The sequence below is a fragment of the Branchiostoma lanceolatum genome, chromosome 14 (genome assembly GCF_035083965.1).
Source record: "Branchiostoma lanceolatum isolate klBraLanc5 chromosome 14, klBraLanc5.hap2, whole genome shotgun sequence".
Classification (NCBI taxonomy): domain Eukaryota; kingdom Metazoa; phylum Chordata; class Leptocardii; order Amphioxiformes; family Branchiostomatidae; genus Branchiostoma; species Branchiostoma lanceolatum.
This window is the reverse complement of record NC_089735.1, coordinates 3,273,975-3,289,168: the sequence shown is the minus strand read 5'-3', so window position 1 is coordinate 3,289,168 and position 15,194 is coordinate 3,273,975. Positions and strand designations below refer to the sequence as shown.

Here is a 15,194-nt window from a genome sequence, read left to right as displayed (position 1 = left end):
AAAGGTTCTTTTCACAATGATGATAAGTTCATGGTACAGAGGTGACCGTGAAAACAGTGAACATTTAGTTACAGTGAAAGAAACAAGAATTACAGTAAATAATGTAGTAAGATGCAAGCTTTCCTCCCAGCCTTTTGTTTCATCTTGAGCGCTTGCTAAATTTTTACTTCAAAATGTCTGAGAAATAAATTGGTGTGGCCTAAAGATACAAGTCGTATGTGAATCTTAGAGACAACATGTGTGCAGTTTTACTCCAACGATCTCTCGTCTGTATATCTCTGTAAGGCAAAGCAAATTTGACTTGTTTGAGATCTGTCAAACAAGAAATACACTTTTTTTAGCCTTACACATGTACATTCACACTCCCATGTGAAAAACTCTTCATCTGTTACGGTCATCCAACTGTGTGCACAGTTAATGATGACATCACCACTTCGTGTGTCTGCCGCCCCCACCACCCCTGTTTGCACCAAATCCCCCAGGTCTGCCCCTACCCCCTCCACTAAATCTTCCTCCTCCCCCTCTCCCCCTGAACCCTCTTCTGTCCCCTCCCCCCCTGCCGAAGCCCCTCCCCCCTCTCCTGCTGTCCATCCTCTGCTCCAAGTCGGGAAGTTCTGTAGCCACTTCCAGACGGGAATCGTAGGAACCTTGGAATGTGTCCTGTGGAGAAACAAATTCCCATGAAGAAAACATTCTCATTCAATTCATCTCATTCAATTCTTTATTTGAATATCAACCTTGCAGATACTTGTTCAAACAAGCCTGGATGGCGTTGATATTTACAGTAAAACTGAGACTCAACACCGATATACAATATTTATCTACATTCATTAAGAAGTTCAGGATCGTTCAGTTTGTTCAGACCCTTGTGGTACATAGTGTTTCTTTGCTGTTTCAGTAGCAGGGTACATTTGTACATTTTACAGGGAGGCGTTGACAGCCCTTCCCCTTTCACTTGCACCTCCTCGAACACGGGACCCCCATTTCACGTCCCTTCTGAAAGATGAGTGCAGCCCCAACCGAGATGCCCTTCCTATGATTGAACCAGGGTCTCCCAGTTAGCAACAAATTGGAACCAGGAACTAAACAGTGAGGCTGCTACCAGTTGAGCTACAGGGACATCTCAAGAAGTTCAGGTAGTAAATTTCAAGAACCTACAAAAGGGTATCAAGGAAATACACAAGGAGACAGCAGTTACAACAAAAGACACTTTAGAAGAGGATTAGATTTGTTAAGTAGTTATTGTAGTCAAAACTATGTAGTTGTGCTGCAGAACGAGGCACAACACGTCTGTGCTCCGATCCAAGGCACAACATTTCCTCTGGCTGTATGCTAAACCCCACTGTCATGGATCCACACAAAAGGGGTCTGGGTGGGATAAACAAGATACAGCAACATATCTTTTACAGAACTCAACAAAACTTTAAACAAGAGTTCCGCGACCTCATATCTCCATGAACAAGTCTATTTATGCAAATGACTTACACATTTACATAATATATGCTTTATCATAAACACCTTTATCTTACTTAAACATGTTGCAATATTGAGTCCTATAATTTTCAAATTTGATGAATTTCTGTGTTTTTGCATTAATTATGCAAATCAGAAATTTATTTGCATAATTGGTATCTGTTGATGCTCCACTTTCCATAAAGTACATATGTTACATGTATTTGAGTCTTATAATGGAAAACACAGCAAATATAGATTTCCCTCATTATCTATGCAAATTAAGTCCCAATTAGCATAATTTGCACTTAATTGTGTATATCTCTGTCTAAGCTACCTGCATACTAAATATCATGGAAATCCGTTGTTCCTTTGTTCAGTTATACTCCTTAGAAGATTTTCACAATAACGCCCCTGCAGTTCCAGAGCAAGCTGCTAGGGGGCCCAAACCTACACCACTTCTTTATTACATCACAAGCTATCTCCCACCCAAAAATCAAGACCACAGCACGTCCAGGTCAAAAGATACAAAAATTGAAGTTCTGCTGCAGTACCAAGGTCACATACCAGGGGGCCCAAAATCAACCCTGACCTTCGGCTTCACAACACCCGCCCACATACCAAATATCATTGTAATCCATCAAGAGGTTCTTGAGTTATGCTGACTACAAGAGTCCGGAAACACAAACACACACACACACAGACACGCCAAAAACAATATCTCCATTTTTATCTCCATTTTTCATGGAGATAAAAATAGATAGCAACATATTTCATACAGAACTCAACGAGACTTGAGAAATAACAAGCAAACTATATAAAACATAGATTATTGTGAAGTAAGTGAAACAAAAAAGTTGAAGATCAGAGAATTAAAACAATATTGATGACAGCAGTCACTACAGTATATAAAAGGAACAACGGAAAATAGTAACGTCCAAATAAAGATATAACTTTTGGGGATTTTGGGATACAAAGGTATGAATAATAGGGATGGGTTAAGAAGGAAGGTGCACATGTATTTTTCCCCTTGGTCAGACTGGTAGTTATAAGTATTTTTGAACAACTTATCTATTTGGTATTTGTGCAATATCAGTGCATCGTTCGTTTATTGGTAATTGTTAATACCCTTGTAGCGCCTACTTTCCTTGCTGTTTCAGTAGCAAGGTATATTTTTACAGGGAGAGGTTGCTAGCCCTTCCCCTTTATCATGCTGGAAAGCACCTTGTCAAACAGGGGACCCCCATTTTACATCCCTTGCGAAAGACAATCATAATGTCTTGACCCAGGATAGAACCAGGGTCTCCCAGTTTAGCACCTTATTAGAACCAGGAGCTCAACTGTGAGACTGCTTCCAGTACGTTGAGCTTTAGGGACATCCCCAGTTCGCAGCACTATAGTCCCAAACTGCTACTGTAGTGGACAAAATGCTCAGTGGTTTTAGGTTCACGGTGAAACGGTCACCGCAAAAACCACAAACATAAAACCACTGCGAACATTTCTGCATTTACAGTAGTAGTGAATACCCGTAATACAATGTATCTATGTCTAGAAATTCTGCTGGTAACATTCAACACTGCTAGTCCAACATCGCTCTTACTGAGCAAACATGACTTACCAAAAACTGGTCTTCCATGGAGGATGGCACGTCAAAAGCAACTCCCTGTGAATAGGGAAGAAGGGAAAACAACCTTAGTCATCAGAAATCATCACAACCAAAATGCTAAGTACGAAAACAAATAGATGTGCCTGCTGGGAGAACATCTACCTGCAGTATTCCAGGCTTTTTCCCAGCTTCTGTCATTCCATAATTTGACAACAAGTCTTGGAAATTCTTTATCTTTTTAAGACGTTTCTCTGCATCTTACCTTCCACATTCTAGTGATGCTGAAGAGAGTGATGGCTGGCTCACCAACTCACTCACTCACTCACTCACTCACTCACTCACTCACTCACTCACTCACTCACTCACTCACTATCCAGTTTAAAATCTTCTGTTCTCCATCATCTGGGGGTTTGACGTGCTTGCACATGGCTGTCACTCAAAACGCACAGAAGTAATCTACAAATCTTATCCAGTTGTAGCGACTGAACTGTCTTTTTTAAAAGATACAATAAAAAAAACACTTACCTTGTTGTTAGTGAACATGGTCATTCCCTTGACGTTCTGGTCGATATCTTCGCCAAACCTCCGCTTTATCGCTGTCCAGAAGTAGCCCTTCCCGCGGATTGGGCGATCCGTGTGGAACAGCATTGTCGTGAAACCCTGTACGGCAGAAAAGCAACAACAGAGTGTTCATTCTCTATAGTATCAACAAGCTTTCCTTGGGCTAGTACCAGGGCTGTCTCCAGGACCATCCATCCAAGGACGGAATATTTGCTTCTTGGGACGGACAAAATTCCACATTACAAATTCAGGTTACATGGGAGAAAACTGTCATCAGAGACTTGGAGGAACTGGGCTTCACTTGGGAAGGAGTGAGAAGGCAGGCTCTGGACAGAAGTGCGTGGAAAGCGGCGACGACGATGATGATGAAGATGAAATTCCACCCAATTCGTCCAAACACTCTGAACTTTTTTACATGAAATTGATGAGAGGGTATTTTCGTAAGCTTGAAATGATAAATTCAACAACGAAAATCAACAACATGGGCTCCCAAACAATGAGTGGGACGGAAAAAAAATCAAAGCTGAAGACAACCCTGGCTGTAAATGCATTTAAGTTCGCATGGTTTTTACTTCACGGTAGGGAGAAAATGGAGTGTTCGCTGTGGTTTGAAGTTCCCGTTTGAAACAATAGTAGAGCTACAGTAATAGGTGGGCAAAAGTTTCGCAGTGGTTTTAACTTCGCGCTGAAGAGTTCACCACGAAAACCGCGAACATAAAACCACAGCAAACATTTCTACATTTACAGTAGTAGTACAATGTAGTACCAAACTCTTGTTTTCACAAAAAAGTTTGAGATTTAAAATTCTTTAAGTACACAAGTTATGTAGCTGTGCTGCAGAACGAGGCACAACACGTCTGTGCTCCGATCCAAGGCACAACATTTCCTCTGGCTATATGCTAAACCCCACTGTCATGGATCCACAAAAGGGGTCTGGGTGGGATAAACGAGATACAGCAACATATCATACAGAACTCAACAAAACTAGAAAAATAAATGGCAATGTATTTTATACAGAACTGAGCACAACTAAAAAATAACAGCAAAGTATGAATGTCGGTTCAAATAAATAGATAAATAAACTCAAGGGAAAGATAAATGTAACATCATTTCATATATCAAAGCAATTGCAACAGGGAACAAAAACAATTTGAAGAAAGATATTAAAAGACATGTCCAGCAAAAAAGGTTCAGCAAGGAAAATGCTCTGGAGAAATATGAGCTTGAAAACAAAATGGGGGAGGGGAGTTCCTTTCAAATCATGATTCAATCAAGACACAAAAAGCAACAAATGTCCTGTTAATGTTTCACTTCGCCGAGGATGGCTCGTAATTAAACTGGGGCTGGGTGCAAGTAGGGCTAAAATCTCATTTTAAAGATACAAGCAGTTGATAGCAGTTATTCAGAAGGCACTAACAGTAACACTCGATCTTAGTAATCCGTTCTTAGCATGTGTTTTCATGTACAATTGTACGACTGTGGTTTGTTGTTTCTCAACCCTATTTCTGTCTGAGTTTTATCTGTGAAGATCTCTCGTAGCAGTATCCTAAGAACCAGGGATCAACATCACCCTTACACTGCAATGAAGAATTGCTTTGCAATCTCAAGTGAACATCTTTACCTCATCTGCGTTCAGCAGCGACCGTTTCTTGATCTCGGAGGATCCCGACATGACCGCCAGCGCCGCGGCAACAGCGTTCACCGCGCCCTTCTCCGCGATCAGTTTCTCCGCAGCCTCCTGGAAATGGGTCAGCATCTTGTCTGGGACCTCCTCGATGGCCCTGAGTGAAGGGAAGGTTTATCGTTTTTACAAAATATCTAACCAGAGGTCCAAAGGAACAGCAGAGCTGCTACATTTGGGCGCCATTGTCGTCGCAGGAGCTGCCAGAGCGATGTTGTATTTAGCATCTAACTGCCTTCGGGGCTCCAACTCCAAATTAATCCTCAGTCCTAACCCAAGCTAGGTACCCATTTACACCTAAGACAAATGAGGAAATAGATGTAAAGAACCTTTCCCAAGAGCACAACATTGGGGCCTGCTAGGGATTCAAACCCAGAACCTTTAGATTCTTAGTCAACAACCCTAACCGCAAGACCACCTTGTGGTGTTTTGGACAGGATGTTAAGCCAAAATTAAGTCCTTCATTCGAGGAGATCTTATTTGAAAAAAAAAGCTCCTTTGTCATGTATATCATGATTAAGCTGTGTGCCTTAACAATGTTACAGGTACATCAAAATTCTTTAAGTACACAAGTTATGTAGCTGTGCTGCAGAACGAGGCACAACACGTCTGTGCTCCGATCCAAGGCACAACATTTCCTCTGGCTGTATGCTAAACCCCACTGTCATGGATCCACACAAAAGGGGTCTGGGTGGGATAAACGAGATACAGCAACACATCTCATACAGAACTGAACTAAACTCAAGAAATAACAAGCAAAGTATGAATGTCGGTTCAAATAAATACAATGCAAAGATAAATGTAGCGTCATTTAATACCAAAGTAACAGGGAACAAAAACAATTTGAAGAAGGATATAAAAAGATCATATAAAAAGACATGTCAAGCAAAAAAGAGTGTTCAACTGCAAGGAAAATGCTTTGGGGAAACAAGAGCTGGAGAAAAACATGGGGGAGGGGAGTTCAAATCATGTTTCCATCAAGTGCATCATGGTACATCTAAGCCTGTCCTCACCTTGCTGAGTCGTTGGCTGCTGCCTTCACGATATCGTCAGGCTGCGGAGCGTTGATCTGGCGGAACTTGATCCCAGCCCTCCTCTCAACGAACCGCAGATCTTGTTCCCTGTTGGGCTTGTAGAAACAGACGCAGACGCCTGTCCGCCCGGCGCGGCCCGTGCGCCCGGACCTGTGGATGTATGAGTCAACGTCCTGTGGAAAGCAACAGAAGCTTGATGACTTTCCAAGATTTGACCGCTTACCAGACATGCACGCTACTGGAAATGGTTGCAGTCCTTAGGACGGGAGGTTAAGCCGTGGTCTTCTGTCCATTGTGCTTGTCGCAGAGAGCTACTTTTTAGGGGAATTTCCCCGGTTCAATGAACCTGTAAATACTGTCTCCTCTGTGGAAGAATAGCTCTTCAGTGAGCTAAACTGGATCGAGATCACATTCAATTTCACCAGCTACTCACCGACGGCGGTTCACACTGCACCACCAGGTCGACCTCAGGAATGTCCAGACCCCGCGCCGCCACGTCCGTCGCTACCAGAACCTGGACGTTCCCCCCACGGAAGCTCTGCAATGAGACACGCCATTGGTCAGTACAGACTGTGGTTGAACTTACTAGACACACCATTGGTCAGCACAAATGGGGGCAAAATTTGTATTATCAGTTAACTTATCTAAGAAAATTGAGATGGTATTAGAAAAATTCTATTCTTTGTGTGACTATCTACCAAGTGACACTTGATAGAGAAGATCTGAATGATAAATTAGCGGTCAGTATGTAAGGACTACAAACAAGTCATAGACACCTTGAAGTTATCAATTTTATTAGTAGATAAAAATTACAACAGGTAAAGGTAGTCCCGTAGCCAGTTTGAGGCCGTAGGGGCAGTGGGTAGTTATCCACCGTGTCTAGGGCTAGGTATTGGAAGGCAGAGCCCATCCCTCTCCTTCCACCGCTTTTTACCAACCGAAGTACACAGCTAGGTACCCATTTCTACACCTGGGTGGAGGGAGGAAGTGTATAGTGCCTTTTCCAAGCACACAACATCGTGGCATATCATGGGATTCAAACCCGGGACCCCTGGGTGATCAGGCTCAACAACCCTAACTGTTACGCCAACATGACGCTAGAAATTATATGACGATACATAAAAGCACAAATCAAAAACTGCAGTATATACCGGTCGGCACTTGGTTATGACAAGGCTGCCCGTGACCTTGACCTCTCACCTTTAGTGTCAGCTCCCTCTGTGCCTGGGGGATGTCCCCATGTAGCACTTGAGCCTCCTGTTTCAGGACCCCCTCTAGGACCAATTGGTTGGCTTCCTTCTTGGTCTCACAGAAGACCATGGCCCGGCCGTGCTGGCCGCTGTACAAGGTTATGATGTCGGCTATGACGGGCGCGCGAGCCTGCCAGCCGCACCGGATAGCAAGGTGCTGGTCGGGAAAAAAAACGGGGGAACCGTTAATACTAGGGATGTGTACCTAACATCAGGTATAGGTACCAGACCTGTACCTGATAAAGGAAACTGTGGTCTTCAATCAAGACAGAAACTGGCACAAACAGTTAAGGGGATTACGCTACATAGGGGATAGCAAGGTGCTGGTGGGGAAAAAAAGGAGTAATTCTTAATGATGACAGCCTTTAAAGTTTTATTGTACATTCATGTCCTTTTAGGCTAAGTGCTGAAATACAAATACAAAAATCATGATTAAGTACATATAGTGACAGGACTTCTAATCTGAAAAATGGTTTTAAAACTACTGTAAGACATAGCTTCAGCTTTTTTTTGTCTCTTTGTGATTTTAAGAATATAAGTTGACATGGGTTTGTTTAACACAGAATGGTCAAAATGTAAAAGAAAAATCAATTTTTCAGTATTATATACAAAGGTTTCTAAATTCGCCATCACTATAATGTGTACCAGTGTTTCATGTAATGAACCTAAAAGGTCATATGATTTATGTCCAAAATGTTAGTGCTACAAAATAATTCCACTGAACATATTTCATTTTCATTTCATATGATGGATGCTGATCATGTAAAGAGAAGAATTTGATCACCGACACAAGTATGACTACGATGACAATGCAGTACCATACCTCGACTGTGGTGGCGCTTCTGTTCTGCTCAGTGCCGATCATATCCACGTGCTTGGGCTCTGCCTTCATGTACTTCCCGGCCGCCTCGTGCACCCAGTTTGGCAGCGTGGCCGAGAAAAACAGCGTCTGTGGATTCTGTGACTTGTCATCTGAAAGAAGCAGGGATTTTAGTCTTGTATCTTGTGTACGCCTTGATATGTATTTTAGTCGTAATTTAGTCGTATTTTAGTCGTAAACGTCTGAATGTGTGAAAGTTTGTATTGAACTAAGTATATTGTCCAGTTACCAGGGCTAACCCTTTGAAATAGCCTTCGGCTATTGGGTAGCCCTGGCTGTGCTTGCCAGCAAAGCTGGTGTGTTACGCAGAATGGCGGTTATACCGGCTATATAGATACAGATACAGACAGAAACCTACACCACGTACTCTCTGCTCCAAGAGCTATCTACCTCTCAAAAATCCAGACCATGGCAGGTCTAGAACACGACACATCAAAAGCGGAAGAAGAAAGTCGACACACACACGCACCAACGACATAAAAAACATAACCATTCAATTCAATCCTCAGATAGTGTAATGGGTTCAGTTTAGAGCGTTTCCTCAACTTTTCTTCAGAAGAGGGAGCTCAATGTCATCATAGGATTGAGATTAGTATTGCGACATGCGACACAGTGGGATTCAAACTTGTTGTTTCTTGGTCCAGAGGCAGAGTTATAACCACCGGACTACAAACACTACATAAGACTAGAACGTACCTTTCTTGTAGGCAGCTTCTAGAATTTCGTCCACTTGTTCCACCATCCCCATCTCCAGCATGCGATCCACCTCGTCCAACACGACATGCCGCAGCTCCGACAGGTTCAGTCGGCCGCTCCTCACGTGGTCCTGGATGCGCCCGGGCGTGCCCACCAGGATGTCCAGGCCCCTGTTGATGGCGTCGTCTGTACGAGAGAGATTTGTTTGAATCAGAATTGCAACAGTGCAATAGTGTGTTGATGAAGGTTAGACATCCAGGTAGTAAGATATGCCAAAAATAGTTACTCAAGCAACTGGATAAAATTTTCAAAATTTTATCCAGTTGCTTGAATAACTATTTTTGGAGTGCAATAGTGTATTACACGTGAGACATAGGCAGCCATTGCTGGTGTTGTCGCTTTTACAACTGGGTGGAGTGAGGAAAGTCGTGTCTAGTGCCTTTTCCCGATTCGAACCCAGGACCGCTAGGTTCTGGGCCGAAAAACCTGCTGTTACGCCACACGACCCCACGAGAGGTGAAAGTGGTTGCATGGCAATGTGTATGTTACAGAACAGATTGTGGTTACGGACAATCATGGATTGTCCTATGACAGATTGGAATCAGAGTCCCTCCGAGGAAAGACTGGGATTGAGATGTGGTTACAGCAGGGCTATCTCTAGCTTTAGATTTTGTTCTGCCCCACTAATTGTCTGGGAGCCCATGTTGTCAATTTTTGCTGTTAAATCTTTGATTTCAGCTACGAAAATAGAGCATTAATCTCATGTCATGGGTACAGATTTTTGGACGGACGGAGTGAATTTTTCTGGGTCCTGGAGACAACCCTGGTACTAGCCCAATTACAGTGAAAACTATGTAGCTGTGCTGCAGAACGAGGCACAACACGTTTGTGCTCCGATCCAAGGCACAACATTTCCTCTGGCTGTATGTTAAACCCCACTGTCATGGATCCACACAAAAGGGGTCTGGGGGGGATAAACGAGATACAGCAATATGTATACAGTATATAAAATAACAAGAAAATTATAAAAAATACAACTCAGCATAAAACAAGTTTAACAGAATACTTTGAACTAAGACTAACAGAATAATAACCGGCAAATTATATGTGCGTAATTTAGTGTCAAGTAAGTCGTCAGAATAGTCACAGAGAAAATTGAAATTGATGAAACAAAGGGAAACAAAAATGTCCAGACATGGTTTCAGCTCCAGAATGGGGAGACACAAAGGTATGACGAACAGGGAAGGGTAAAAATTTTGGTGTTGTTTTTATTCCTTGGTCAGAAAGGTGAGTCTTTCTGAGCAACTAAACTGTTCGGGGTCACATAAAGTTTTCGACAGCTAAATAAGCATCTGACAGTCATCTAGCCCAATGTTTCTAGGAAAATCCTGATTATGTAATGACGAGATAAAATAATCATTTGACTTACTCTGTGGGGGGTAGGGAGTTCCTCCATACACACAAAACGAGGTCAGTTTGGTGCTGATACTCTTAAAGTCTTCATAAACCTGGAACAAACAGATGTACAGTACTGTCAAAATTCACTAAGGAACCACCTTTAAAGTTGGTCAGATGCATAGAAATTATGACACAAAAACACTTCTTAAAGAAACACTGGCACCAAATATCAACAGCCATCATTCAGTGAAGAATGCCCCTTATCAGTTTGTTTGGAAACTGTCTGACCCCCCTAAAAAAAGGGTTACAAATTTCCAACTGGCTCTCTTCTGAAAGAATTATTGACTACTTATATAAGAACTATTAACTACTTAATTCTAATGTGCCAAGATTATTCTACTTAATTCTCAGGTGCAAGGTTGTCATCTCTGTCAAAGGATTTACCTACAGTTATCTTAGTTTTAGTTTCTTTAGGTACAGGTACGGGAACACTTAATGTTCAGGTCCAGACCTGTTCCTAAACAATGTTACAGGTCCAGGTCCAGGGTTTAGGTACACAGTCCCTACTAATGCTAGGGTCACATTTCCAAACCGGGGCCCGGCCAGGATGTTTGCGGGAACGTAAAATAAAAATTCATATCAAGAAATATACACAGATCATGCTTATGTATAACCAGCTTTACGTTTATGTCTTTTGTTGTCTTCTATGTCATACTTTTCGTTCCCGCAAACTGCCCGACCGGGCCCCTGATAGGAAATGTGACCCTAGCATAATACACTTTCTATCCATACGTAAACAATTTTACCAGTACAGGTCTAGGGTTTAGGTACACTTCAACTTCAACTTCGATAGCCCCCAAGTAACCCCGCGAGGGGCAAATTAGGGGGGGAAGAAGTTCCCAGGCTAAGGCGGGCAGGCCTCCAGCCTGGCATGGTATGACTCAACAGTGGGAGCCGTAACAACCGCGCCAGGCAGGGCGTTCCACTTGGGAATGGTGCGGGGGAAGAATGAATGTTTGTAAGAGTCTGTCCGGGCGTTAAGTGGTTGAAATTTGAGCGTGTGGCTCCCCCGGGTGCGCACCTGAGCTGGTTTCAGTAGACTATCTGTTAATATTGATGTAGTTATTGACTAGCTTATAGAAAAAGCCTTAAATGGTACAGGTGTGCATACCTGAATGGCCAGTTCCCTGGTCGGAGCGAGCACGATGACCGACGGTGCCCTGCCGCGCTTGGTCGACACTCCGTCCTTCTGCAGGCGCTCAACCAGTGGGATGCTGAAGGCCAGCTTCAATGAGAAAAAAAAAGACCCCGGTGAGTCCAGTACAAGGGATACATGTACAAAAACCAGAACTTCTGCTGCAGTAGCAAAGATAGCTGCCAGGGTGCTCAAAATAACCCTTAACAATCATCTCTCCAAGACCTACCCACTTACCAGATAATATTACAATCCATTAAGAGGACCTTACATTATTGCTCTAGAAACACACATAAACACACTCACACGGCCAAAACAATACCTCCATTTTTCATTGATGTAACAAAGCAATCAGAGAGTTCACACCGTCTGACAGACCACATAGAAATTGCAGAGCGGAAACACAAACACACCCACATACACGTAGGTACAAATGCACATGCACACACATATATCCAGACAACACTCCGCTCTCATAAAAAAAAAATTCACTTGTTTAGAAAAGAAGTGATTTGCCTACCGTCTTTCCAGTTCCCGTTCTGGCCTGAGTGATGACATCCCAGCCGTCGTACACAAGGTCAAAGGTGTTGTACTGAACTGGGAACAGTTTCACCACGCTACGGGCTGGAAAAATGATTAAAACAGGTTTGTCAAAATATTTATCCTGCAACAATTTAGCAACACCACCACTGACTAATGATTGAGGTTTAACTTTTAGCACACTGACGTAGCCGTTTGGCACCCCATTCTCTATTGGTCACAAAGTTAGGCAGCAGAGAGAAATGAATGAATATCGTATAAAGGCATTGCATGGAAGCAGAGCAACCAAACGGGAGTGGTGGTGGGGGTTCCACTGTTCCACGGTATGCACTTTTAGAGGATTTTAAGTCAAAGGGCATTTCTAAGGCTTCCTGAGGGGCAAAATAACTGTTAGAGGAGTCATTCTAACAGTTGAAGACTGTGGTCACATGTGACCCAGTAGCATCCCTGGTCAATCAGAATTTCATACTTGTAAGAGGATCTGCTTCCCAGTATAGGGGGCCTGCTTATGGCATGGGGGCATAGTGCCCCTCATTCGAAAAAAACCCTGCTACCTCTTCCAAACCTTTTATAATTTGTATATAACCTGAATCTTGATATAGCAAACAGATCATCATTGTACATACCTTTCAGTTTTGTAACTGTCTGTGCTGAGATGCGGAAATTCTCAAAGTCTCCCTCCTCTCTAGTGATGGTCCCATTTTCAGTTGCCCCGTTTTCATTCGCATCCTTGTGAGAAAATGGGTGAGACAGTTACCGCTAGAGCTCAACATGATGTATGTAGTTAAACATTGGTTCTCACTCCGTCAAAATCAAAGAACAATGTACAACATAAACTAATGTTCTAGCGTGGATGCCTTTAGCTTAAAGTCCGCAGTGATCTTATTTTGCAGCAAGGAGAAAATGGATTGTTCACAGGGGTTTTAAGTTTGTGATAGTGCTATACTCGCGATAGTGCTATAGTCACATACTATACAGTAATGGAAACACCAGTGGTTTTAAAATCACAGTGGTGAGGTCACAGCAAAAACTGTGAACATAAAACCAACGCAAAGATTTTAAGAATTACAGTATCAAGTGCAGGGTTCTACTAGCTAGCTTGAAATTTTTTCCTTCATCCCAATTCCCATTTACGGAAAGATCCTAATAGAAAGATCCTACAAAGAGTCTTTTATTTTAGACCTTGTAGTGTACAAACTTCTATCAATTCATTCAAATTTGTACATTTTTAAATCTTTACTCATGGATTTTTGTCCGTCAAGGTTGACGGAATGATGGGTGCTGGCCAGAACCCTGATCTAGTGTGCTCCCCTTCGTGGTGTACTTAATTATAAACCTTAAGAGGCATGTGTAATTCAACACTAACCTCTATATCTGATCCAGAAGCACCGTTCTCCACATGGCCATTTTCCACTTTTATCTTCTTTTCCTTGTTCTTCTTTTGTTTCTTGGGTGTGTCATCCTCTGCTTTGGTCTTCTTTTTCTTCTTCTTCTCCGGTTCTTCTTCTACAGCTTTCACGGGTTTGGCAGTCTCTGTCTCCAACTTCCTCTTCTTACTTTTCTTGTCCTTCTTGGTTTTCTCTGGCTGTGAAGAAGTGAAAAGTAGACACATGTCAATCACATTGGCTTTCTCAGCCCTGCCCACTAAGGAGTTAAGAGGGAGTACCCTCACTAGATAGCCACGTACAGCTAGATGTGCGAAGGTTGGGTGTGACAATTAGTTCAGTGTACTATAACCAGCTGCTGCCACTCCGCATGCTTACGAAGCTGGTGTGTTACACCTATGACACTGGTTACCCCAAAGGACAGTTATACCTGGCCTCTACCAGGCTCCAGAGGCGGCTGAAAAGAGTAGAAATTGGCCAAATAGACAGAAAAACATGCAAGAGGAGTTAGTCTGCTATAGGGGTACAGTTTGCTGATGGTCTATTAGACCCTCTGTCTGTAGCCGACTTCCTTGGCATACTATTCACTCTATTTGGCCAATTTCTACTATATTTCCAGCCATCCGCGAAGCCTGGTAGAGGCTAAGTTATTCCGGCTATACAAATAATTTATAGGTACATTTATGTGCTTCATAATCACGGAGTTCATATTTGCAGCACAATGACAATCCTCAGATAGTGTAATGGGTTCGGTTTAGAGCGTTTCCTCAACTTTTCTTCAGAAGAGGGAGCTCAATGTCATCATAGGATTGTCACGTATTGAATCAAAGCCCCATTAATTTATTGTCAAATACTGTTATTCACTATTAAGCTTTTATAATTTTTTTCATGAGCCTGCATTCAGCTGTCTAGACCCTGCACCTTCAGAGAAAACTAAATACATTTGGAAAATAGTTTTGTGCTTTCTTAAACTGGCATGGCTACAGACGTGCGTCCTGGACTTTAAAATTATATAATTATTTGCACTTTAAAATGTAAAACTTGAGCACACGGAGAGATGGACACCAGGAAACCACGTGTAACAGAATAAGAATTTGTAGACGCACTTGTATAACAAGTAATTTCAACAACTTGCCGGAAATGCTAGAACACAGAAGAACAAAAAAATGCCATCTGTCACTTAATTTCAAGGTCCTATTTGAAACGTTTTTACGGCTATTCTTCACATATCTATCCGGGTGCAAAGCCAAACTTGTTCCAACTACCCAACATCATTTTTCGCCAAAATACACTAACCGTTCCGCCGACTTTCTCCTCACAAACCGATTCTTCAGATACCTCCATGTGTACCGTCTTCTTGGTCGTCTTTTTAACCACTTGTGCCGGCATTTTCACCAACTATATTCAAGTAAAACCCAGAAGAAAATCGGAGAAATTTCGTCCGAGGCTTCCACGTGGTGATGAAACGTCCGGCTCACTATTGACCCCAAGACGCAATGCATGCCGGGAGAGTTGA

General features: G+C 42.6%; 1 protein-coding gene across 1 annotated transcript; it reads right to left on the bottom strand.

Moving 5' to 3' along the window:
- Nucleotides 1-426: 426 nt before the first annotated feature.
- On the bottom strand, nt 427-15,182 carry LOC136448670 (nucleolar RNA helicase 2-like). Its single transcript, XM_066448309.1, has 15 exons — nt 14,975-15,182; nt 13,660-13,878; nt 12,920-13,022; nt 12,274-12,377; nt 11,730-11,843; nt 10,590-10,668; nt 9,161-9,346; nt 8,408-8,556; nt 7,535-7,741; nt 6,768-6,872; nt 6,314-6,507; nt 5,241-5,400; nt 3,584-3,718; nt 3,071-3,115; nt 427-660 (listed from the first exon to the last, which is right to left on the bottom strand). The coding sequence occupies exons 1-15, from the start codon at nt 15,065-15,067 to the stop codon at nt 427-429; spliced, it is 2,127 nt and encodes a 708-aa protein (XP_066304406.1). The 5' UTR covers nt 15,068-15,182.
- Nucleotides 15,183-15,194: the final 12 nt, after the last annotated feature.